The following is a 26060-nucleotide window of genomic DNA, read 5'->3' as shown; positions in this document are numbered from 1 at the left end:
GGCTGCAGGCTGGGATGGATCCAGCTTGGGAACTTTCCCTCCTGGTGCTGCTGGGTTTGTAGCAGCGCCTCAGGCATTGTCTGGTGTCCCCACTTTAATTCTGGGTCTGCTCAGCTGCCTTCTGTCCCCTCAAGCTGCTGTTCCAAGGGGTGCTGTGGGGCACAGGACCACTGGCAGTGGTGATTTTGTGATGCCAGACACCCATGGGAAGGTGGCTGGTGGGCTCCCAGGATTCAGATCTCATCCAGCAGCAACCCTGTTTGCTCTCACTTAGGGAAACCTCATGACAACTCCTTGCAGTGCAAACCAGGACTTTAAACTGCTTTTATTTAACTAGGTATTTATTTAATCCCACAAAGTTTTCAAATCTCCTTTTTCTTTTCTCCTGGAGGGAAACTCCTTCCCGTGGCTGTGCCAGCGGGCAGAGGATCACAGCAGAGATCCCACCCGTGTGCACGTCCCCAGCAGACTGGAAGTGGCTTATTTTTCTTCCTTTGCAGTGAAAACAGAATTGAAAAATCCCTACAACAAATATTCCCCGAGAGGCCATTTTTATTCCTGGTATGTCCATTTGCAGCCGGGGCTGTTGTGCAATCCAGACCGCCCGGATGGAGCAGGTTTGGGTGTAACCCTTTGGGTGCCAGCTCTGTCTGTGGGTCACCCTGGGGTGATCCTGCCTCTCTGCTCAGCCCTGTGGGGCACATCTGGAGTGCTGTGTCCGGCTCTGGGCTTCTCAGGACGAGAGAGAGCTCCCGAGTGGAGGCTGTGGAGATGAGGAAGGGCCTGGAGCATCTCCAGGAAAGGCTCTGAGAGTTGGGCCTGGTCTATCTCGAGAAGAGATGAGTGGGAAGGGACCCCATCCATGGGTATAAGTATCCAGAGGGAGGTGTCAGATGGACAAGGATGGACCAGGCTCTGCTCAGTGGTGCCCAGCAATGGGACAAGAGGAATGGGCAGAAAATGATGCCCGGGAATTTCCACTTGAACGTGAGGCAGAGCTTCTTCCCTGGGCAGGTTGTCCAGAGAGGCTGTGGAGTCTCTCCCTCACTGGGGATATTCCAGACCCCTCTGGACACACTCCTGAGCAGGGTGCTCTGGGGTGACCCTGCTGGAGCAGGGAGGTGGCCCTGGATGATCTAATTGTCCCTTCCAACCTGAATGGACCCGTGGTGGAGAGGAGAGGGGGTGAAGCCCAACCCTGCCGTCCCACAGGGGTTCTCTGTGGGGAGGGAGGGCAGCAGCCCTGCCAGCATCAGGGAGGCAGCAGGGGTGGCCAGGGGGGTGGATGGGATGGCTCTTGAGCCGCTTCAGAGCCGTCTGGTTCCTCTCATCCATGGGAGCAGAGCAAACCCCCCGGCAGCTGCGGTGCCTGATGTGAAGCAGCAGCAGCAGCAGCACTTGCAGGCCATGACCTCAGTTCTCATGCTTGGGGGACAGTCTTGGTGAGCCCCTTCCCCATTTCCCATCCTGCAGCAACCCCCTTGGGCAAAGCTATCAGAGGCTGGATGTAAATCCATCAAGCACCAGCCCATAATTAATTAATTTGCGTGTTTTGACTCCTTCCCCTCGTAGCTCCCGATTAAAAGCTTATTTAAGGGGTCACAGACTTCTTCAGTTCCGGAGGGATTAAATGTGGGAACAACTGTAGCTCGTATGTGGGTAATTGCAATGAGGAAATGCTCCAAATTAAAGCTTCCTGCTAGCTCTGTCCAGTGGGAAAACCCAACAATTCTCTCAGAGTGCCTTTAAAATCAGCACCATATAGAAATACGTGTGTTTTCCTGTTGTGCTGCTTTGCCTGGAGAACACAAGCGGCTCAGAAGAGACACACGAGCGTAACTAAAGCAGAGGAATTCAGCAGAAAAGGGAAAAGGAGCCAGCGTGCCCTGGAGCTGGTTTGGAAGCTGAGGCTCAGTAATTGCTTGTGAAAGCAGAAAGCCACGGCCCCGCGCGGGGTGGGACGGAGCCGCGTGGGAAAGGCAGAGTTTGGGAAAGGCAGAGTTTGGGAAAGGCGGAATTTCAATGATTCCTCATTCCTCGGGTAGGAAGTTTAACCCATCCGCGCCTCGGGGAGGGGCTGGCAAAAGGACAAACCCTGCTGGCTCTCTGTGCCTCCAGATACTCTGCTTCCTGCACAGGCAAAACTTGTCTGCTTTTCTTCAAAGTTAATGTGTTAAAGTCCCGGCTGGGGAGTGCAGGGAGCTGGAGCAGCGCCAGCAGCTCTGCTCTCACACACCACAAGATGCGGTTTTCCTCCCCAGCATGAGGTTGGGGCTGTGCTGCTCGTTCTGCCATGGGAAAGGTGCTGGGGCTGCTCTGTGATGGGAGTCCCTGGTGAGAGCCCCCAGCAGAGCCCCCAGCTCCCAGGGGATGCCTCCACTTCCCAGGATTTGCTTTCCCAGCCCTGGAAGAGTTTTGCAGCCCTGAAGCCCTTGGCCTTTGCAAGCATGAGGCTGTGGCGAGTTCAGTGCAGAGACTGAGGGATTTGTCCCTGCTGCCAGCCTGGAGGGGCAGCAATCCAGGATGCCCGAGGGGAATGCCAATGCAGGAGCTCAGGACAGGCTTGGGACGGGCACTCTGCCCATCACTGAGCCACCCTGCCCGAAATCACAGAATCCCAGACTGGTTTGGGTTGGGAGGGACCTTAAAGCCCTTAAATCTCGTTCCACCCCTTGCCATGGGCAGGGACACCTTCCACTACCCCAGGCTGCTCCAAGCCCCATCCAACCTGGTCTGGGCACTTCCAGGGATCCAGGGACAGCCACAGCTTCTCGGGGCAGCCTGTGCCAGTGTCTGCCAGTTGGCAGTTGGGATGGATAACCCCAGAGCCGAGGGCTGGAGAGTTTGATGCGGAGAGTGCCACTGTCCACACCGGGACACCCCTGCCCGCGCCGCCCATCCCGGGGCGCTGCGGATGGATGGACACGGCGACAGGGACAGGGGGCTGTGCCTGCTCCGCACGGGGGATCTGGGGACACGGAGCCCTCCTGCAGCTCCCCCAGGCTGCCGCCGGCGAGTCGCGGCTGCGTTTCCTCGGGAGAGGCGCTCCTGGAATTGCTAATGCTCCAGCCCGGAGGTGCGGCATGCGGAGCGCTGCAGCCGCAGCATCAGGTACAGCAGCAACGCCGTTAATTATTGACTCTCTCTTCAGTTATCAGCCCTGATAAGGCAGCACCCCCCTCGACAGCCTGGGCAGCGCTTGGTGCTCGATGTTTTCTGGGAAAAAGAACTATTCCATGGAAAAGTAACTCGTTTTGTGCACCGGGATTGAACTGTCCTCGCAAAGGTCATCCGAGAGCCGTGGGCTGCTCTGCTGGAAAATCAATCCCTCTTTTGTGCTTCTTGGTTTAAACTTGTGTTTGCTTTCTGAGCAAGGTCACAGCTCAGCTGACCAAGTTTGTGGCTGCTGGAGCAGGCTGGGGTCCAGCCGCGCTGCGCTCGCTGCTCCGAGCCCTGCGCATGGGAGAAGATGCTGTGGAGGGAGGCGAGAGCTGCTGCTCCCCGGGGGGTTTGTGGGTGCCCGCCTGAGCAGGTAACCTGACAAAATGCTTTGCTAACCAGTTTTTCCTTTCACCACCAAGTGCTGGGGCTGCTGCTGCAGTGCAGGAGAACAGACAGGCAGAGCTCAGATCGCGTTGTGTTACAGCTAACCAGACTGTGCTAACGTGCTGGTGGGTTATCTTGTTGTTTATAGGCTCAGGGTTAACTGTCTCCCAGTTAAAATTACTAGCAAGACGTTCTGGGAGAATGGATTTTGTGGGGATTTGTGGTATGTGGTTGAGTTCATTTGTAATTTAAATGTTTGGGGGTGTTGTGGTGCTCTCCTTCCTGCTGGCTGGGGTGGACGGGGGAGCTGCTCACATTGCCTGGCAAGTGGGATGGAGTGAGAGAGGGGTTAAATGTGAGTGTAAAGAGCCAGTGCTTGAGTCCAGGCTGGTTAAAAAGACAGTGCATTGTCCCTGCCCCCGGGAATAATACCACTCTGCTCTGTGATGTTGCCTTCTCACATATTTGGCTTCTCCATTTCCATTTCTGTATGCACTTATTCCTGCCTTGAGAAAAACAGCCTAATTCCAATCTGGATTAATCCTCCCCACTGTGTAGCAAAGGTAAGGATCAGCGATGCATGGGCAGAAAAAGAAATGTTCTTCAATTTCATTTACTAGAGAAAACTCAGCAAGTGTAGAACCTGGCAGAGGGTCAGGCTAACAGGTTTCAGCAGGATGGGGATGCACCTAAAACTATTACCCTGCCTCAAATTATGGACCCTGGGTGTAGGGGTCTGCTACTTCTGGCAGATGATTTTTCATATTTTAATCTCATTTTTCTTGGGGGCAGGCATGGGAGAGCAGCTGTGGGGTCCAAAGAGGCACATTTTTGGCTCTAAGCCATCCTCTCCATGCCTGAGCTGCCCCGGAGGGGGCAGGAGAACATCAGCAAGCTGGTTGGGGACATCCAGCATCCTTTTACGAGGCGATTTTGAAGTAGATTGGTCAAAGGAGAGTAGTCGTAGTATCAATTTGGGCCGCAGAGCTGGGACCCAGCCAGCTCATAAATGATCCAAATGCAATTATCCAGATATTAAAAACCATCCTATTCACTGGCTTCCCCCCCCTCCTTCTGAATAAATGACCTAGAAGAGTGGAGTGTAGCTGGTCAGGCTGGAATTGGCTGCAGTCGGAAAATTAAGGGGAAGAAACAACATTTGAGAAAGAGGTTGGTGTTTGTTTTGGCACGTGCTGTTCTCTGGCAGGAGGAGACAGAAGGAGTTGTCCTTTGTAGAAGGAGTGTGGTTTATTGGAGAGCACTTGAGCAGCTTTCCAGGAGCTCACAAGGTGCTGGGTGGGCACCAGCGTGACCCTGCAGGAGCTTTGGGGAGCTTTGGTGTTCTCCTTGGGCTGGGACCTTCCTGACTTCTCATCAAGGCTCTACATTGACCACAAACGTGCCCATGGGATTGACAATTGATTGTTTCTTTAAAAGGTTTTGATCTTTCAAAGTATTCATTGTAGAATCATAGAATGGCTTGGGTTGGAAGGGTTGGCAATTAAGATCACCTCATTCCATGGGCAGGGACACCTCCCACCATCCCAGGGTGCTCAGAGCCCTGTCCAAACCGGCTTTGGACACTTCCAGGGACGTGGCAATGTCCTGTGGTAACAATACAGCAGGATTTGACTTCATTTTTAGCTGGTCTTAGGTAAGGGTCAGCTGGAGCCCCTTCCTGGGGAGCTCCGGGTCTGTGGTCAGTGCTGAAACTCCTGCTGAGGCAAAGCTCTGCACACAGAAAATGAGTTCAGACTCTGTTGTTTTGGTCCATGAGATGGGTGTGAGCTTGGGCTGGCTCAGCACAGGCTCTGTGCTGCTGGTCCTGCCCTGAGGGTGTTGTGTAGCTCAGGGATGCACTGGAGGAGCAGGGATGGACTTCCAAGCAGCTGTGGGGCCGTCTCTGGCCAGGAACCAAACCAGATACTGTAAGGAGAATCATCAACAAACAACCTACTGTTCAGGAAACTCCCCCGTCATCCTCTGTAGCAGAAATTGAAACCAGATCTTCTCACTTGGAGCGTTGTTGTCCTTCTCACACAAGCCAGGGAGCCTCAAGCTGTGATGTCCAACTGCTCCAACCTCCTTCACCCTTCCCTGCCTTCTCCCTGGGCCTTTCTAAAGGATCTGGAGGTGAGAAGTTTCACCCAGGACCTTTCTTGGACGTTCCCAGCCTTAATTCCTCGTGCTCCAGGAGGGTCTCATCTGTGTCCATGTGATGGGAAGGAGCTGGAAATGTGTTACCATTTCTGGTACCCAGAAATGATGTGAAGATCTCACTGTTGGCTGTGGTAGATCCCCTGAAGTTGTTCCCTGAGCTGAAAGCAATTTGTCTGTGGTCCAGTGCAATTTGGTGAAGCACATCCCTACTTTTAAACAGTAGGGACGTGCTCTGAAGTAATGGCTATCATTTGAGCGAGATTCAACATAAATTTTGATTGTTATGGATTTTAAAATAAAGGCAAACCAGTCATTTCTGTGTGTAGTTTATATCCCTGTTGACAGGGAGCTTTTATCAAGTTGGATATCTCCACTCTCAGGAGTCTGTGCCATCGATCTCAAGCCATCCCACATGTCTGTCTGTCCTTGCTGGCACTCAAACCCTCTGTAATGCAGGGGATGTTTTACCAGGACCAGCTCCCTGGGATGTGTCTGTCAAGCACAAGTTGTTGCCTCTGGAAAAGGAGCTATTGATTTTAGCAGCTTCAAAGCCTTGGACACCACTGGGCTGCAGAGGATGGGAAGTGGGAGGGGGGTGGCCTTTGAAGGTTTGTAAGGCTTTAAGGAGAGATTAAGTTCACATGGCTTTGTTATTTTTTTCAATTAGAAGTATCCATTTCTTTTTTTCAAGGGTGAAGCGACTCCTCAGTCCTTGTCAGAAGATGCTTAAGTGACAGCCCAGTTAGATCCCACCATGGAGAGGACAGAAGGTATGGAACCTACAGGATGTTTATTTCTTCATTTATTCCTCTAGAAAGACCCCCAACCAAGCCCTGGAGTAATTTCCTTACCAGAAATGCTGTAAATAACCTGTTCTGTAGGTGTGGGGCCAAGAGGTGAAAAATGCATCATTCATCATCATGCAGATTTCTTAAAAACCACAGCAAAGCAGGTCCCAGCTCTAGATCAGCACATATTTGTCCTCCCATGCCCTGTGACAGATCCCTGCTCCCACCCTCCAGCTGTGCTCCCGTGCCCTGGGATGACCCCAGTGGTGTCTTTCCTCTGTCCTTCCTCTGCCTTCCACGTGCTGCTCCCCACCCAGGCAGCCCCTCAGCATCTCAGTGATGCTCTGTGCTGAGCAGCACCACAATCTGCTCCCAGTTGTCCTGGTCCTCTCCAGCTGTCTCCAGGGTGGAGACAAAGGGGTCAGCCATGGGCCCTGCTGCCTCCTCCTCCTCCTCACTGAGCCCAACTCGTGTGCTCAGAGGTGCAGAGCAGCCCACACCACTGTGATTTCAGGGACTTGCTCCATAAAGTGCAGAAATTTACCTGTTAACCCCCTCAAGGTGGAAATTTGGGGGCTGTGACTGTTTGCAGGCTGGAGATGGCTGTGTTAAAGTGGGAGACTGGTGGAGAGCTGTTGTTTGTCTGTGCTGGCTGGGTGGGCAGACACAGTGACACCCATTTAGTGGTGATTTGCCTCAGTTAGGAGCTGTGCTGGAGCCGAGCAGGTCACCTTGGGATGCGTGTTCTGCATGGCTGCGGCTCCGAGCAGCAGCCTCTGCCCAGAGCCGTCATTTTCAAGGAATAATTTGTGACCTGGTGGCTGCAGGTGAAGCGAGGCAATGATTTTCCTGCTTGGTGTGCGCTGCTTATGCCGCTGAAAAGTTCGAACCAAACCAAATGCCTTGAAGAATGTCATTGTCATAGATTGATCCCACATTCTATTATTGAGCTGGATTTATTATCCACCAGGCAGCTCTCTGTACCTACACAGACACGTAGCTCTGCCTGCAGAGCCTGCTGTTTGCTTAATTGCCAATTAGAGCCATGATTTCAGGAAATTTTTGGCTTCCTCAGTGCAACAATTACCTGATGCACCTCTGGAAAACCAGATCAGAGCTTGGTGCGTGTCACTGTGTCTGCACAGCTTCACCACGATAATGAGCTGCCTGCCCAAAACTGAGATGAAAAGAGAAAAAACATCTCCCCCCTGCTCTAAACAATTTTTTTTTTTCAAAATTGGATAATTTCTTCTTTTTCCGGGGGGGGTGTTTCAGCAGATGGCCAGCCGCCCAAACCCGACGGGGACCGGGAGCAGCCCCGCAGCCTCCCCTACTCGCTGGAGACACCCTACGGCTTCCACTTGGACCTGGACTTCCTCAAGTACGTGGACGACATCGAGAAAGGCAACACCATCAGGCGGGTGCACATCCACCGCAGAGCCAAGCAGCCCAAATTCAACACCCTGCCCCGAAACTTCAGCCTGCCCGAGAGCGGCTCCCGCGGCTGCTCCACCGCCGCTCCCAGCAAGAGCTGGACCTCCACCTGCTCCTTCCCTCAGCGAAAGGCGTCCCTGGGCGAGGAGCCGCCGCGGGCCCTCCTGCCGGCCGGGGCAGCTCCCGAGGAGCCGAGCTACCGGAGGAAGGCGCTGCTGGCGGAGGCGCGGCGGCAGGCGGAGCTGGGCTGGCCTCAGGCGGAGCTGGGCTGGCCTCAGGCGGAGCTGGCCCGGCCGCAGGACGCGCTGAGGGCGCGGCCGCAGCTGCTGCGAGCCTCCAGCATGCCCGAGGCGCTGCCCCCCGGCCACAGCCCCCCGGCCGCACCCTCGCCCCTCCGGAGCCCTCCGCAAGCCTGCCACGGCACCCAGAGCGCCTCCCGGCCCAGCTCGGAGGGCAGCGGCTCAGCCCCGCCGCGGGAGATGGAGCGGGACGGCTCCGTGGGGCAGCCCGGCGGGGCTCTGCCCCTGCAGCCCCCCTGGCAGAGCCAGCAGCTGCAGGTGCTGGTGGAGAGCGGGGCCGAGGAGGGCGATGCCGCCGATGGCTCCGACCTGGCCACGGCTGAGGCAGCGGCACCGGCTGCCCTCCGGCTGGCGGAGGAGAGCGTGAGCCCTGCGGAAAGGGGGCTCAGTGTGAGCGAGATGGATCTGAACGTGCTGAAGGAAAGTGAGGAGAGGAATGTCCAAGCTGGAGGGGACAAGGAGAGCAGTGCTCCCCAGGCCCCTGAGCATGGAGAGCCCGGCGGGGTCACGGCGCTGAAGCAGCAGGTCGCTGAGCTGGAGGAGCAGCTGGCCAAGAAGAAAGAGGAGCTCCAGCAGGTCAGGGCAGTGCTGGAGCAGCAGGATCGTGAGATCCAGGAGAAGGAGAAGAGCATTAAGCTGCTGGCCAGCTCCAAAGCTGAGCTGGAAGAGCAGCTGTGGCAGGAGAAGGCCAGGGAGGCTGAGCTGCAGAGGCGGCGGGGCAGCGGGGCCTTGCAGCACCTCGACGCCGCCGTGAACACTGAGCTCTCCCAGGGGACGGGGCTCCGGCAGACCCAGGACAAGAGCATCAACGTCAACATCCTACTCTCCACCAGATCCGTCGGCTGTGGCACCCTCCGGGCAGAGAGCACCAGCGCCCAGGCCGGGGAGGCATGCAGGGAGCAGGGCCCGGTGGGCGCTCTGGCACAGGGACGTGCTGGTGAGGCCAGCGTGGAGGCCGGACCTCCTGCTCCCTGCCTCAGCCAGCTGCAGATCCACGAGCACCCCGGAGACCACAACCAGAACCACCAGAACTCCCTCGGCCCCAGCGCGGCCCAGAGCAAGGCGGGCTTTGGAGAAGATGAACCTCAGGAAGGGCTGCAGGAGGAAGGGGCTCCTGGCCATGAGGAGCTCCCGGCTGTTGACCCCATTGGCCAATATGTGAAAAAGATCCAGGAGCTCCTGCAGGAGCAGTGGCTGTGCTTGGAGCACAGCTACCCCGAGCTGGCCAGCGCCATCAAGCAGCCGGCCTCCAAGCTCAGCTCCATCCAGAACCAATTAGTTAATTCCCTGAACTCCCTGCTCTCTGCCTACTCCTCACAAGGCCCTGTGGATAAGGAGAATTCCAACACGCACTATCAACAGTTGGGTAAATAATACTGGCACAGGCTTCGATGTGTCCAGGCCAAATGTTTTCCCATTTATTCCAGCGTGGAGCAGGGGGGATGTGGTGGAACAGTTGTTGTCAGTCAGATCAGGAATAGTCTCGACAAAGCATGATGAGAGAGGCAAATCTCTGCACAGCACGGGTTATGGATCTGACATGGAAAAAAGCAAACAAAATGACGTAGGAGCTCATAAAGCAGTGGCTCGTTTATATGCAGGATCAGCTTCCAAAAGCTGCCACACTGGTGGCTGTTCCATCAAATAAACATTCTTTTTATTCGGGTTGCACATCTCAGTTTGCAAGAATATGAGGTTGGTGCTTATCTGGGGTAAATCAGTGTGGAGTTCTCCAGAACCTAAACCAGTCAAAAAAACTGAGCAACCAGGCTGGGAAAAGACCTATCCCCACTGACAGATCTTCATCTAAAATAATTTTAGCTTATATGAAGATGGGAATCCAATGCCTGTTCTCTGGGGGAGGGAGGGAAGGGACTTGCAAATAGATAAGTGACTTATTCCTTAATATATAGACACTATTCAAAGTCCAATGGAAAAACTCATCCATGTAGTATTATAGCAGATTTATGTAGGAATTTTCCAATACATAGCTCCTGGGGAAAAAAAACCCAAAAACCAAACCAGTAAAATCTACATATATTCATAGGACAAATACATAATTCCCAGTCACTTCCTTTATATTCCCAGTGACCTGGAGATGTTTGAGACATGTATTAAGGGTGGCAGGGCAGGTTCAGGTTGTAGCCAGCTGCCTCTGTAGTTTTGCAAGACATCAAAAGACTCTCATAAGATGAAGTAAGATGCTTACAATTATGATTTGTGGCTTGTTGCTGAGGTTGGGAATAATGATTGCTAATTATGGCACGTCTGCTTAATTAATCTATTATTTTGTATTTTGGTAGAAAACTCTCCAACCACAAGTCTTAAATCCATCATGAAAAAGAAAGGTTATGGTTTCCATGCAGGAGGCAATGGGACCAAAAAGAATCTCCAGTTTGTTGGGGTAAATGGTGGGTAAGCATCCATTCAGAAGACAAAAGCTGCCTTTTCACGTGGAATATCCTCTGTATTGCTGGAGAAGTCATTCTTTTCCCCCTCTTTTCCCCTCCTGATTAAAAGGCCAGTTGAAACAGAGCCTCTTTTCTCCCTTCTTTAATGCAGCACTGATAACCCGTGAGTAACCCTGTTAAGGAAGGGTGGTGCAGTGTTCAGGGCAGCGGGGACACGCTGGGGGCTGACACTCTCTGCACACCTTCTCGTGGGGCCTCATCCCAAACCCAGCTGGGGAAGGTGAGAATATTCCATGGGAAGATTCCCTGGGAAGATTGCCACTGCCCTTGGTGGGTTTTGGAGGAGGCCAGCACTGCCTGGTGAGCACGCTGCACTAACCTGCCCCCATGCTCCAGCAAAGCCAACAGCATTTGGTGCAGGGCCTGGGAAGAGACTGTTTTGGTAAATTAGGAATTACCTTGGGGTGAAGGAGGCTTTAGGTTGTGCTCCCCATTCCAGGTGTGTCCAGTATCCAACTCCTTGGCCTGTGAGCTGAGCAGAGGCAGCAGCTCCTGCTGAGGTGAATGTGTGCTGGAATAGAGAGTGCAGGACACGTGTCACTGTCCCTGGGTGGGCAGGCAGCTGTGTGTGCCAGCCTGGGTGCTGCTTTCTGCTCACACCCTGCTGCCCTGACGTCTCATCTGCTGGGAAATGCCAAATGGGTACCACTTGTAGGGACTGGAGGAGTCTTGGTTCCTTTGAAGAAAGTTATGGGGTCCATCCGAGTGAACATTCTATTTTGTGGAAGACATTATTAATATTAATGCTTTTAGAGAACCAGAGGAGAGATCTCCATCAGGGCTGCTGGAATGATGGATTCAGCCCAAAAGACTTCAGCCCAAAAGCTGTGCAAACACAGCTTTTGTCTCGTGCTCCTCGAGGCTGCCGATGCCACCTCGAGTCCCTCCTTGCCAGGGGGGCCGTGCTGCTGCCACCCTGCCACCGTGCCAGCAGCTCCCAGCAGGGAGGCAGCTCTCAGCCCCTGCCCAGGCTGCAGATCCACGAGGGATGTGATGGACATCCCTCCAAACCCTGCAGTAACCTTGCCTGCTGCTCATTAACTGCTTCTGCCACCCTCCTGCTGCTTGAGGAGCCAAAGACAGACTAACCCCGACTTCGGCTGCGGCTCACACCTTGTAACTTGCTGCTTGTCACTCTGTGCTTCACCCAACGCCCACTGGGGGCAATGAGCCTCGGTCAGGCCCGTGGCTGTGGCTGGGGAAGGAGGGAGTAACCTGTGGTGTCCTCAAATAGCTACGAGACAACGTCAAGTGAAGAGGACACGAGCTGTGAGGACAGTGACACCGAGACCGAGGACAGAGCCGGGGACGTGGAGCCTGAGCAGGATGGAAGGGAAAGCAGAGGGCCTTCCTCAGGGGAGAAGCATGAGGATGATGATGATGATGAAGAGCAGGAGGCATCAGCAGGAGCAGCTCCCTGCTCTCAGCACCAGGCTCACAGGTAACCAGGACACCAGGTGGTGACTGACCCATGGTAGCCACAGGACACGGGACTGCAGGGCTGGGCTGGGGCTTCTTCTGGTGGAACAGCATTGGGACCTCTGCAGGAAAGGGAGAAGGCTTTAAAGAGATAAATATTTTCTGACTTACCACAGAATCTAATGGGGATTGATTCAGACCCTACACTGAGTCATGTCTGGTGAGTTAGCTCATTCTCCCCTCTCATGGAAAGTTTTTTGGTAAAGTTCTTTGCAGGTTCAGGAATAAGATTTTTTTTTAGCCACCTTAAGGATTTTTGTAATAGATGAAATTGGCCATATAAATCTGTGATTCTGGGCTCAAACCTCTGCTTAAGTGCTTGGCTTTGTACCTAAAATCTGTGTCAAGTCAATGGGACAACTTGTGTCCAATAATTTAAACACTTAAATGTGTTGAACATATTCCAACCTAATCTGCTTGTGTTGTCCTACTTGGTTCAATATCTCCTGTCCCATGGTGGATTTACAAAAGTCTTTTCCCTTTAGATGCAAACCCTCCGAAGATTTCCTTGCTGCCTGCCAGCTCCTCAGTGAACACCTCCCAGAAATCAGCAGCAGAAGCAACCAGCATCTGGTACAGATATTTCCCAGTCCCTTTTCGGACACGGTTCATGCTCTCTGTTCATGTTTTAATGGATGAGATTATCCCTGTGGCACATTGCAGGCTGTGCTCTGGGACAGCTTTGTGAGGAGAGGGGGGTGAGGTGACATCTGAGTCAGTTTTACAACAGCCAAAAAGAAAGGAAGAGAGGAGGGAAAAAATAAAAAAGAAAGAGGAAGGCTTTGCCTGGTTACTCATCCAAGTTACCACAGGAAATTCCTTTCCCCCTCAAGTTGTAGCAGCAATCACAAACCCACAGGCTGAGTGCTGCCGGGGTGGGGCCAGGAGCTGGGGCAGCCACGCTCTGCAGGGACAGTGACAGTGACAGTGACACTTTGTGTTTGCAGCAGCCTGTGCTGGGCTCCATCTCCCAGGAGTGGTTCCAGGTGTCCAGCCACAAGGCTTCCAGGCCGGAGGTGGTGGCAGCGTACCTGGAGGCGCTGGGGGACATCCAGCCCCAGCTCCTGGAGACCGTGGTGAACCTGCCTGACAGGAATGGCAACACAGCTCTCCACTACAGTGTGTCCCACTCCAACTTCCAGGTCGCAAAGCTCCTGCTGGACACGGGTAGGAACGGCCACTCTGCTCAGCCACGCCTTCTGCCACGGGGTCGTGGTCCCATGAGGGTTGGCTGCACGGGGAACAGGGGGACATGGACAGTCCCAGACATGGCAAACACTGAAGGAGGGCCAGGGTCCTCCCAGAGAACTCAGGCAGGAGCTAAAGGAGATGGGACAGAGGTGGGGCTGAGGACCAGCAGCCACCTACCTGCAAGGGCCCCATCCAGGAGGCAAACATGGAGGCAGGGTCCATCCAGGAGGAAAACAGGGGCCCAGGATCCATCCAAAGTGCAAGGATGGGGCTGAGGTCCATCCAGGAGGAAAACAGGGGCCCAGGATCCATCCAAAGTGCAAGGATGGGGCTGAGGTCCATCCAGGAGGAAAACAGGGGCCCAGGATCCATCCAAAGTGCAAGGATGGGGCTGAGGTCCATCCAGGAGAAAAACAGGGGCCCAGGATCCATCCAAAGTGCAAGGATGGGGCTGAGGTCCATCCAGGAGACCTGGCTGACCTCAAGACCAGCATCCTCCCCCATAGCTCAGCTCTGGGCCTGTGGATGTGGTTGGGGGTCCCAGCTGTCATGAAGGCTCATCAGTGCCCTCACACATCTTGAGGGCTTTGCAGCCTGACTTGGGGATGGCTCAGCGTTGCTGGATCCGAAGGCATGTCCCTCATGGCCCTAGTCCAGGTGGGATGGGGTGGCTCCCCAGCTTCTTGCAGCAGCCAAAGCCACATAATAGCTTGGGGCAGGAGGATCAGACCCCTGAGAGCATAAAAAATCCCTCAGCACCGCAGAAAAACTCCCATGGTAAACTATTGAACTTTCAGCTTGTGTTGCAATGAAAGAACAAAAATCTCAGCTGAGCCTGTACAGGGCAAAAATGTGCTCGTGGTCTGAGAGAATAGAGGCACTTTGGCCTTTTCTCATGGGCCAGACAATCCATGAAATGTTTGGGAAATGGCAGATTATCATACCCATCTATAACCCGATTGTTGCCGCAGAGGCGCGGGGAGGGAAGGGCTTGAGGCAGGGAAGGGTTTGAGGCAGCTGCTTCCTCAGGGTGAGGCTGGAGCCGAGCCCTCACCCTCAGCCACGGCTCATTCCTCGTGGAGGAGCTGGAAATGGGCTCTTTGAAGTGAAAACTGAGTGAAACGAGGCCAGGATGTTTTCCAAGCCCGTTGGGTGATGGGCGTCTCTCTGCTGCTCCCTTGCCACGGGAGCCAAAGCAAACAGCCCACAGCTCCAACCAGCATGTGCTTGAGGCATTAATTATCCCCCTTTAATTTCTATTTGTTGTGGTCTTCAAAGTTAATTGAGTTGACCTCAACAGTTGTAATTAACTGTAGCACCAGGGGCTGTTTAATGCTGTGCTCACGAGCCTTGATATTCAAAACAGATAAATCCCCGTCCTGTATCATTATGGAATAACTCCTTTTCTGGGAATATGTCACATGTTGTATGAGTCCCTCTCTCCTTCCTGTTCCCTCTGGGTGATCCCCCCCGGGTCCATCCCCGGCAGGGAAGTGCTGCCTGGACCTGCAGAACCGTGCTGGCTACACGGCCGTGATGCTGACGCCGCTGGCGGCCCCCGAGACCCGCCAGGACATGGAGGTGGTGATGAGGCTGCTGCAGGAGGGGGATGTCAACCTGAGAGCTGCCCAGGTGTGTGACAGGAACTGCTGGGGGTGTGATTGGGGTTCCTTACCTTCTGTGGCAGCGCCAGGCTGAGGCTCGGCAGCAGGAATGGGGTGGGAGTTGCTGCTACCCAAACGTTCCAAAATAAACTTTATCTGAGTGTGGCCACCCAGCAGCTCCCTGGGAAGGGGTGTGACAGCTGGGGCAAATGGAGAAATTAAAAAAAAGGCTGGAAAGTTTGCAAACAAGTTTTTCTGAGGCAAAAATCAGAAATGAGAAGCGAGGGGTGAACCCCAGGGCGTGGGAGCCCCAGGTTTGCTGGTGAGCTTCATCAGAGTCACACATTTTGGTTTAGGGATGAGAGTGCCCTCACCCATCTCTGCTCCCACACTGCTGTGAAAGTTAGTCCAGACCTGAATAAACTGCCCAGGAGGATTTGGGGGGAGCCACATTTGGGGGCAGCTGGACAGTTTGGCCAGGCTACTGCAAGGACCTTCCACAAGTGAACAGGTGCCTCTCACAACACCTGCTGAGGAGCCACAGGGTAATTTGATAATAACATGCAATAGGATGCGATATTAATAGGAATTATTATCATATATGTACCATGCAATAATAACATGCAATGTTGTGATACCTGGTTATGGGACGTGGGTTAGGGGTGGGCTTGGCAGGGCTGGGTTAATGGTTGGACTTGGTGATCTTAGAGAGCTTTGACAAATCTAAATTATTCAATTATTCTATATGTGCAATAGTAATAATAATAGTCATAGTAATAGTAGTAGTAGTAGTAGTAGTAGTAGGAGTAGTAGTAATAATAATAATAATAATAATATATAATAATAATACCAATACAAAATAATATATAATAATTAGAATATTATTATAGTTATTATATTATTATAATTATTATATAGTAATATATAATATATTATATAATATATTATAATAATATATTATACAATTATATATACTATTATATTATATATACCATATATATAATATAATACATATACCATTATATATATGAATAATAATAATTATAGATTATACTATTATTATATTATTGTAAACATCAGATCACAATATATATTAATTATAATGATTATGAATTAATAAGAATTATATATTATACAACTGTTATAATAATTATTATAACTTATATATAATATAACATATATTATAACAATATATTATACTATTATATATACTATACTATTATATATTATATATACCATTATATATAAAATAATTATATATAGTACTATTATTATATTTTTGTAAATATTATCAGACTATATATACTACTATATACTATACTATATATACTACTACTACTATTACTACCACTTGTTGTTGTTGTTGTTGTTGTCGTTACTACTACTACTACTACTACTACTACTACGATGATGATGATGATGATGATGTCCCGTGGCCCTGCAGGGCGGCCAGACCGCGCTGATGCTGGGGGTGAGCCACGACAGGGACGACATGGTGCGGGCGCTGCTGGCCTGCCGGGCCGATGTCAACCTGCAGGACGAGGAGGGCAGCACGGCGCTGATGGTGGCCTGTCGCCAGGGCAACGCCGACATCGTGCGGCTGCTGCTGGCGCAGCCCGGCTGCCTGGTGACCCTCACGGACAAGGTGCGGCTCCTCAGCATCGCTGCTCCGGGGCAGGGCGAACTCCGCTGGGATCTCCAGGCAGCATCCCCCGGGGGTGGGCTTGAAGGGAAGAAGTGCCGATTTCAGTCCATTTTCTGAACCAAACCCCCTGGTTTTGGTGCTGAGCTGTGCATGGGGTGGTTGTGACAGCCATAAACTGGACTGGTGTAACCCTAAAAAAGCCCAGATGAACTCCTGGGCATGTGGAATCAGCAGAACTTCTGCTCCAAGAAATTAGCAGCAGTAAACTCTTCCTTGAGAATGCAGCCTCTCCATGGGATGTGTGGGATGGGGCTGGGCTGGGAGTGGGTGGAAATTCCTGCTGGGCCACAGGGCTGCGTTTGGAATTATGGAATTATTTTCTAATTAAACTATAATTTTATCTGAGGCGTGCAGGAGGGCACAGGGGCCGGGCAGAGGCACAGCTGGGCCGAGTTTGGAGTGGTTGAGGCCCAAAGGGGGGTTTGGGATGGTGACTCACTGTGAGGCAGGGAGGAACGGAGGGAGGGAGGGGCTGGGGAGGGAGCAGGAATTCACTCTGTGGCGGTGATGTGTCCCCTCTGTGTCCTGCAGGGCGGGAACTCGGCGCTGTCACTGGCCCACGGGGACATCGCTGCGCTCCTGCGAGCCCACATCGAGCTCAGCCCCTCCCTCCCGTTGTGAGCTGGGAGCCAGCGCTCCTCCCTGAGCATCCCTGCTGGGGCAGGGCCGGGCAGCGGGGCACAGGGCAGCAACTCCCTGCACCTCTGAATAATGCTCCCTGTGCCTCATTCTCCTCCTTCAGCCCTGATCTGCACCACTAACAACTCTCCTCTCCTCTCCTCTCCTCTCCTCTCCTCTCCTCTCCTCTCCTCTCCCTCAGCACATTAAAAAACCAATACTTAGTTTTTTGTAACCTGTTATGGGTGTCCTTTTAATCGACTACTTAACTGTATCTCATTTAACTTGTAAGTTTGTGTCCTAATATTTATTATCAGCTCTTCTGTAAGTAGTGGCAGGCAGCGATGGCTCAGTGTATGTAACAACAAACACAAGCTGGATGGATTATGGAAAGCATAAAATCCTATTTATGTTTGCTTATGCGGGTTTGATGCAAGAATTAAAAATTAATGCTGTAGGAAAATATTTGAGCATGCCAGACCCAAACAGGCAGACATTGTTGTGCCTGGGTCTGGAATTACCATATGGCTGTTATTTTTCCCTAATTAAGTTGGAACTGATGGGAAGTGCAGCCCAATGACAGGCTCTGCATCTCGGTGGGGTGGGGCAGGGCATTGCAGGCACTGAATCCCAGCAGATTCCCAGCCCAGGGTGTGGTGGTGTTGTCCAAGAGCTCTGTGCAGTGCCTTTGCTGGCAGAAGCATTTTGTGTTTGCTCCTTGCTTTGCCTCTGCTCAGTTTTCATATTCCCAAACTGCTCCTGCAAAGCCAAGCTGTGATTTAAGTGCTGGGACTGGGTCTCCCCCACCACGGAGCACCCACAGGGTCCAGCATCACCCCAAATCTGGGTTTTTCCTTAAATCCCTCTGCTGACAGAGGGGGAGGCAGGGCTCAGGCCCCACTTTTCTTGTTCTGCTGCGTCAGGACCCACTGGGTACTGTCCCTTGGCTTTGGTGGAGCACACCCACATCTCCCTGATCAGCTAATTACTCTTTTTTCTGTAAGCAGAAGTAAATTCTGGCCCACTCTGGTTGTGGTTCAGTCAGTTCACATCCTGACAAAATTCTCTTGAGCTGCCTTGTGCCCCCATCCTTGCAGGGAGGGGAGAACAGCCCTGACCTCTGTTTGCCATGGAGATCTGCCATCTGCTCATTTTCTTCACACTTTTAGTCCAGGCATTCACTATCTCAAACTTCTATCTGCCTTATTTTTTTTTTTAATCTATAACCCAAAATGCCTCCTTTATGTACAAATAAAATGAATTAAACCTTTCCCTGTGTGTGTTCCTGTCCCCATTGGCTGTGACTTTTCTGAGTGACTTCCCACACCTGCACAGCACCAAACCAGCCATTTTTGAGGTTTTTCTTCACATCAGTGACATCCCCCACATCTCCAGAGGGGTCTCTGCACAGATATGACAAGGTGGAATATTTTTTGCAGGAATTCCCTCAATTTGTGTGAAAAAGCCAGCATGGGCATCTCTGCCAGGCCCAGCTGCAAAGAAGAAGAGCCATAACACAATTTTTTTAGAGTTTTCATTGTTTTCTTTCCCTGCCAGCTCTGGATCCACACTTGCAGAGAGGAACTTCCCTTAGGAAGGTGAAAGTTCCAATTTCAGCACAATAAATGTGGGAGATTTTCTGCTAATCATTGGGATGGCTTTGGGAGGTGCCTGCCTCCCCTTGATTTGGGGACAGGGAAGTTCATTTTGGGGTGAGCTGCAGGGAGGCACCCCAGAGTTTGCTGCCTTCCCCTTCCCCTTTCCCTCCTGTTCCCATCCCTGCAGCGCAGGCTGGTTAATGCATCCCAGGATGTTGATTTTCATTCCTGTTCCTCATAATTCCTCTTTCCCTTCCAACCATCTCCCCAGGGAGGAGCAGCTCCTCTGTGGACCCTGAGGGATCATGGATGGGTTGGTGCTGCCCCTGGCACCTCCCAGCGCCCAAAATTCCTCCTGTCAAAGTTCCAGACTGCACAAAAAACCATCTCAGTGCCACAAAGAGCCAGAGCCAGCCTCAATTTATATATTCCAGTATCACTGTAGAGATCAAACTAAATATAGGCAAGGAGAAGCACACCCCCAGTGCGAGCACTGCGCAGGACAAATGGAGACAATTAAGTCACAGCAAGAAAAGGAATTAATCTAATGATCTTAACAGGCTCAGCATCCAGCAGCCCATCAGCTGGGAGGGGAAAGAATGATGAGGAGCTTGGCTGAGCACGATTTTTCCACTCTCCTTATGGGCATTTCCAGTGTGTATTCCCTTTCTTTTGCTGCAAGGAGAGCAGAGGGGACTCTGGGGGTCTCAGCTGAAGCAGCTCAGTGCTCAGGCAAATCCACTTGGCTCAGCCTTGACAGGGTGAGAGGGCTGGGGATGGAGAGGAAAAGGCTTCAGGGGGACCTCAGAGCTCCTTCCAGGGCCTAAAGGGGCTCCAGGAGAGCTGGAGAGGGACTGGGGACAAGGGACAGCACACAGGGAATGGTTTCCACTGCCAGAGGGCAGGGATGGATCAGAGATCAGGGATAAATTCCCTGTGAGGGTGGGCAGGCCCTGGCACAGGGTGCCCAGAGCACCTGTGGCTGCCCCTGGATCCCTGAAGTGTCCAGGCCAGGCTGGAACAACCTGGGACAGTGGGAACTGATGGAACTTGAAGATCTTTTAACCATTCCAGGATCCATCCAAAGACAAACATCTCCTCTTGAGATGAGATCAGCCAGAACCTGCCTCACCAGCAGCTTGGACAGGGTCAGTGCAGCAGCTCTCAGCAGAGTTTAATGTTCTTAGAAGAAACAAAGCTATTACATATACCATTATATATATAAATAATAGTATAATTATATATTATACTATTATTATGTTATTGTAAATATTATCTAATAACAACAACAACAACAACAACAATAATAATAATAATAATAATAATAATAATCCTTCAGTAATAATAATTATATCTTCTACAACTGTTATAACAATTGTATTATAACTATTATATAATAATATATGCTCTCAGCAGCAAAGGCAGATTTCTTTCTGCAGGGGCAGGTTACTGACTGCCCCTTTGCTCTGGGGTCTGTGGGGCCAAGCTGGCCCTGTCCTGTCCCCACAGCTCGGTGTGGAAGGGCCAGTTTCCCCTGATTTTGCCAGGATGGAAGGCATATATCAGCAGGAGTGGGACATGATTCCCCTTCCTAGAAAGCTCCTGTCACTGTACCCAGGTGTGTTCTCTTTGCAGCTCTCCCTGTTCCCATGGAAGCAGCCAGCTCAGTCTGGGAGTTTGTCTGTCCTGCGCTGTGCTCAGAGCATCCCTGGGGGCAGCAACTCCTCTGCCCGGGCTCCAGCCCTGCAAGAAGGCTGCAGAAATGCAATATTTTGTCAACTGCTCCATCTAGTGCCATTTCAGCAGAAAAAGCACCCAGAGCACAACGCTCAGAGCCGTGCTGGGCTGGGCAGCTCTCCCTGCCTGGGCTCATCCATGGGGATGTGCCAGCAGCCAGCCCTGGCCCTGTGCTCACCCTGCAGAGCCAGAACCAGGAATCTTTACCCTGATTTTCTCATTCTTCTAAAATGGGACTATAAACCTTGCTATGGAAATATCTGCCCTGGAAAACACAACATTCCTCATGAGCTCTTCAACTGCTCAGGAATCCCTTAGGTTGGATCAGGCCTGGAGCAACCTGGGGTGGTGGAAGTCCCTGTCTGTTGTGGAATGGGATGAGCTTTAAGGTTGGTCCCAACCCAAAACAGTCTGGGATTCTGTGATCCTAAATAAAGAGGGAATAAAGAGTTTATGCTACCACTGCATTTTTTCCCTTTTTGTGCAGGAATTGGGAGTAAACTCTGCTTCACCCCCACCAGGCTTGGGAAGGCAGCAGAGCCCTCAGAGCCCACCTGGAAAAGGCTAAAAGCAAAGTCAGGGTGACCCTTGTTCCTTTTCCATTTGGAATGCTGCAGAACATGGATCTCTCTGATTTGCTGCCATCCTAGAAGGTGCAGCTATCACAGGAAGGGGCATTTTTGGGAACAAACTCCACTAAGAGGGGTAACAGTGACCATGGCAGTGTTTAACCAGGACATCAAACCAGATATCCAGACGTGTGACCCTGTGGGGAAAGATGATAATGGGATTATGCATCCACACTGAGCACAACTGATGTTATATAAATATAAACATTTTATATAAATATTTCTTTATATTAAATATTATAATATAAATATAACTGATGTTTTATACATGTGTGACACCAAATTAATTCTCTCCAGTGCTTTCAGGCAGAGGGACATTGACTGCTCCACCCTGGCATAATCACTTTACCTCCACAGGCCCTCCCAGGGGGTAATTGCCATGGGATTAATTACAGGGAATTTAGGGGCATTACAGTGATTCCTCATTGCAGGATAATGAGGTGGAGTTCCTCACCCCTCCAGGCTGACCTGCTGGCCCCACCAGCCCTGGCACCACCACCACATCATAACCTACTCATGAGTTGGCCAAGAAATGCCAACATCCCTGAGGAGGCTCCTGGTGCTGTCACTGCCCAGAGCAGGAAATTCCAGGTCTCTCCAGGTGAGGAAGCTGATGGAAGGACTGTGAACAGCACATGGCCCTTCTAAAGTAAAGGCTCTGCCCCCAAGTCCTCAAAGCAAGGCAGGAGAACCCTTAAAACAACAGGAAGCAGAGGAAAATTTCTGCCAGAGCAGGTTTAAATTGGATATCAGGGCATGCAACAGTGCCTTTTAACACTGACTTAAATTAAAATACAGAATAAAACAAATGCACAACTACTTATGCAACTGAGCTTTATTTAGAACCTTTGAAGTCATAAAACGTCTCCTTGTACTGATCTACGTAAACATCCAATCAGGAGGTTTAATTGCTTTTTCCCTTGCACAGAAATGAAGTTTTAAACAAACCAGAACACCCCCACCCAGACAAGCGTGGAGCAAACTGAATTCTCTGCCTTGGCCCTGCACGTGGAGCATGGTCACTGGTTTATCAGTTAGTTGCAATATAATTGTTTAATTTTTTTTGGCAGTAATATATTCGAACACACAAAGTGCAAATTACAAGAAGCAGAAAATGTTCTCTCTCCTTCTGAGCAACGAGAAGTGCAAAATGTCTCATCAGCCCATAAATTCTATTGTTTATGTCTATGAACTGCATGTGCATCACAGGCTGATAAACAGCCATGGATTAAACAACTTCATGGATTAAATGTGGCAACGTCTCAGGGTGGGTACAAAAACACAGGACAGAAGAATCATTCCCTTTGGTTGATAAATCCCACACCCTGCTGCTGAGGGTACCTCCTCACAGCTCACCCTCAACTCCTGTGCAAGCAGAGCAGTCTGTCCAGAATTCTCCAGTTTTCTACACCTGGAGAGATCCCTGTGCTCTGCAGTCAGGATTCCACTCACACCTCACCTGGCAAATCAAACAGGACACTGGGAGCCCACTGAAAATGAGAAGTCTCTTCCAGGCACTATTAAGGGAATACCCACCAATGGTTGCAGCAGGCTAAATGCACTTTGTGATTACCTAAAGTTATGGAAAACTTTCCAAGGAAATAAGGAAAAACCTTTTCCATGAGAACTTATCACAGCATTCCTGTCTCAATGTAGTTCACCTCGCTTCAGGACTGGTTCCTGTATGTGAAATGGGGAAAATTCCACTCAATCACACCCAACAGCTGTACCTTTAACACCTCCCTGCACTGCTCAGCTATTATACTGCAGATTTTCAACCTTCTTTCCATTCAATTCCTGGAATTTTTCACACAAAATGAGCAGTCAATTCCGACCCCACCCCTCTTTCATTTCTCCCAGCTACATCACCATTATAAATTATGACAAACAGTTCCAAATCAGACTGGGCTGCTTCCTCCAAACCCCTCCTGCTCCTCTGGATAGGAAGATTAACCCCCAATGCCTTGCACTGCCAGGAACCTGCCTGCCAATTCATCTGCTAAATCACCAAGGCCACACTCACACCATCACTGCTTGAGGGCTGGGACATGGAATGAGGTTGGGAACTTGTGGCTCCTGCACCCCACCCCCAGAGTGGGACCAGCCTTGGGAAGGATTCAGACCCCAAAAAACTGTCTGGGGGATTCAACTGAGCTGGAGGAGTTTGAGGAGCCTCATCCAAAGTACTGCACCTGGCTGTGGGAGAGCATCCCAGCCCTGCCTGGTGTTACCCAAAATTGGCTCTGGCAGCCCCAAGAGAGGAGCATCCTCCAGGATCCATGGAAGCCCCTTCCTGCACTGCCTGATCCTGGGGAGACTCTTGGAAATGTGCATCAGTTTGGTGGTTAGGGTGAATCCATCAAGCTGGAGGGACTGCTCACCATCACTCCTAGAATTACAGGATCACATTCCCAAAGCAAACTTTCTGTCTTCATTAAAGTTTCAGGATGAACAATTATGCTGCAGCTTGGCACGACAACAAGTGCCTTTGTATGCGACATGCCTGGCATATATCAGCACATTTCTTCTTAAAAAATAGAATTAGAACAGAATGAGCTACGCTGTTGTTGTTCATGCTGCCTAAATATCTGAAAAGGCTCAAACATTTTAAAAGCCTAAAAAAATAAATTTCCCTCTCCCCTCGTTTATTTTTCATGCTAAAGGCTGCAAATTGACACATCACAGTAATTACCTCTGACTAACTTCCACAGACCTACCCAAAGAGATAAACATGAGAAGTTCACATTTGACTATCAGACTTACTGTGCCGAGCACAAATAATTTCCCAGAGGAGAATTTGATATTTCATCATTTGGAACAGTGGTAATTTAATTACATTGCTAATGTTTTCTGGCATACTTGAAAGAACAATTAGCATAAGTAAATCACGAGTGAGATGACAAGTCACTCAGCATTTATTTCTGCCCCTCAGATGAGATCGGTTGATGATCTGAAATTCTCTTTTGTGCGCGAATTGACTCCAGGTTCAGCAGTCGAGGTTCAGAGCAGCGGGGACAAACCGAGGTGTCAAATAAAGCGCAATGAGTCCTGTCCTTTGAAGTTCCTTAATTAAACCTTGTCCAGGGGAACCTCTGAAGTCGTGGAGGGCGGGGAGGAAGGCTGGAAAGTCGTGGGAGGCTGGATGAAGCTGGAGACGCGCCTGGAGCGGCGGGAGCGCGGGTCCGGGCTCTGCTGGGGCTGGGCAGTGTTTGACAGCTCTGCTGACGGCCTGAAGGGCTCAGCGTGTCTCAGGACAGCACTGTCAGGGTCACTGTCCCCTTCTGGCGCTTCAGGATGGCCACGGCCTGGTCGTGGGTGACGCCTTCCAGGGCCTCCCCGTTGACGGCCACGATCTGGTCCCCGCGCTTCAGCCGGCCGTCGTCGGCCGCCGCGCCCTGAAACGGCAACACGGGATCAGTGTGGGACCCCCGGGGTTCCTGCAGCCTGGAATGAGGCCTGGAGTGGGGGATGGAGCTCTGGGGATCCCTCAGAGGGGATGGAGCTCTGGGGATCCCTCAGGGCCGGGGGAAATGGAGCTCTGGGAACCCCTCATGGCCAGGAGAAATGGGGGATGGAGCTCTGGGGATCCCTCAGGGCCTGGAGAAATGAGGGATGGAGCTCTGGGGATCCCTCAGGGCCTGGAGAAATGGGGGATGGAGCTCTGGGGATCCCTCAGGGCAGGAGAAATGGGGGATGGAGCTCTGGGAATGCCTCAGGGCCAGGAGAAATGGGGGATGGAGCTCTGGGAATCCCTGAGGGGGGATGGAGCTCTGGGAGTGCCTCAGGGACAGGAGAAATGGGGGATAGAGCTCTGGGAATCCCTGAGGGGGGATGGAGCTCTGGGGATCCCTCAGGGCAGGAGAAATGGGGGATGGAGCTCTGGGGATCCCTCAGGGGGGATGGAGCTTTGGGAACCCCTCAGGGCAGGAGAAATGGCAGCTCTGAGCTGCCCCCGAGCGCTGCCGCCCATCACTGCCCACCCTGCCAGGGTATGTGCCCAGGAAGGGAGAGTTGGCTCTTCCCTGGAAAAAGGCCTGGGGAGAGGCTGGTTCTGGATTTTATGGTAATGGAGAAGCTTGCTAAAGCAGCATTTAAATGTACTCCATGCCTCATGGCTGAGAAACAGCTGAAAAAGTGGGGAGGGAAAAGGAACCAACCTAGGCACTGCTCCCAGCCCCAGCAGAGATGGAGAAATGGCCTCGGGTCGTTTAGGTTGAACATCAGGATCATTTTGGTCACCAAAAGGTGCCAAGCACCTTGGAGCAGACTGCCCAGGGGAGCCCCCATCCTTGGAGGGATTTAAAAGCCATGGGGATGTGGCACTTGGGGACATTGGTTGGCAATGGTTGACATTGACATTGGCTGGGGGCACGGCTGGACTGCGTGATCTCAGAGGGTTTTCTAATCTAAAAAGTTCTGTGACAGTCCTGAAAGCTTCCACAGAGCTTTAGAAATGGCTCCTCTCCTCCAGACATCTCAGGGAAGTTCTGTTACTAAATCCCAAGCCCTGCCTGCCCTCTGTTGGCCCACAGTGCCTCCTTCTGCCCCACCTGCAGGAACTTCAGGCTCCATTTAGGATTTCTCAGTCATGCTCACATCTAGAAACTTGCAGCCCTAAGCACCACTTAAGAGGCACAATATTTTAATAATTTCAAATTGTAAAAATCCCTGATATTTGTGGTTTGAGCCCCAGAAGAGCAGGAGATTTGGCTCCTACTTCACCATCACCTACCCTGGCACAAGTGACACCAGGTAGGCACAGGGCATGTGACAGACTTCACAATTATTTTATGGCAAGTAT

At 51.5% G+C, this 26060-nt stretch overlaps 2 protein-coding genes across 3 annotated transcripts in view; one reads left to right on the top strand and one right to left on the bottom strand.

Moving 5' to 3' along the window:
- The first annotated feature begins 3031 nt into the window (after positions 1–3031).
- KANK4 (KN motif and ankyrin repeat domains 4) lies at positions 3032–17313 on the top strand. Of its 2 annotated transcripts, none has more exons than XM_054285815.1 (10): positions 3032–3111; positions 6398–6476; positions 7770–9593; positions 10531–10642; positions 11933–12139; positions 12663–12750; positions 13125–13344; positions 14858–15000; positions 16417–16617; positions 17209–17313. In XM_054285815.1, the coding sequence occupies exons 2-10, from the start codon at positions 6461–6463 to the stop codon at positions 17296–17298; spliced, it is 2901 nt and encodes a 966-aa protein (XP_054141790.1). In that variant the 5' UTR covers positions 3032–3111; positions 6398–6460; the 3' UTR covers positions 17299–17313. The 2 variants fall into 2 exon arrangements, with proteins under 2 accessions (XP_054141790.1, XP_054141789.1); XM_054285814.1 differs by having other exon boundaries at positions 3040–3532.
- Positions 17314–24359: 7046 nt separating this feature from the next.
- Positions 24360–26060, bottom strand: part of PATJ (PATJ crumbs cell polarity complex component) — a 134387-nt gene continuing 132686 nt past the window's right edge. The window contains exon 44 of the mRNA XM_054285616.1: positions 24360–24654. Within this exon, the coding sequence (XP_054141591.1) occupies positions 24508–24654 (147 nt within the window). The 3' untranslated portion in view covers positions 24360–24507. The remainder of the gene's footprint in view (positions 24655–26060) is intronic.

The sequence above is a fragment of the Melozone crissalis genome, unplaced genomic scaffold (genome assembly GCF_028551555.1).
Source record: "Melozone crissalis strain CALT ecotype California unplaced genomic scaffold, PUWL_Pcris_2 ptg000045l_1, whole genome shotgun sequence".
Taxonomy (NCBI): Eukaryota; Metazoa; Chordata; class Aves; order Passeriformes; family Passerellidae; genus Melozone; species Melozone crissalis.
Note: the sequence above shows the minus strand (reverse complement) of the source record. Positions and strands in the feature narration are given on the sequence as shown.

Bases quoted from the DNA above. Each gene is read 5' to 3' on its own strand.
- KANK4 (XM_054285815.1), top strand. The intron at 12,140-12,662 runs GTAACCAGGACA...TTTTCCCTTTAG, and splicing joins TCTCAGCACCAGGCTCACAG to ATGCAAACCCTCCGAAGATT. The intron at 12,751-13,124 runs GTACAGATATTT...TTGTGTTTGCAG, and splicing joins GCAGAAGCAACCAGCATCTG to CAGCCTGTGCTGGGCTCCAT.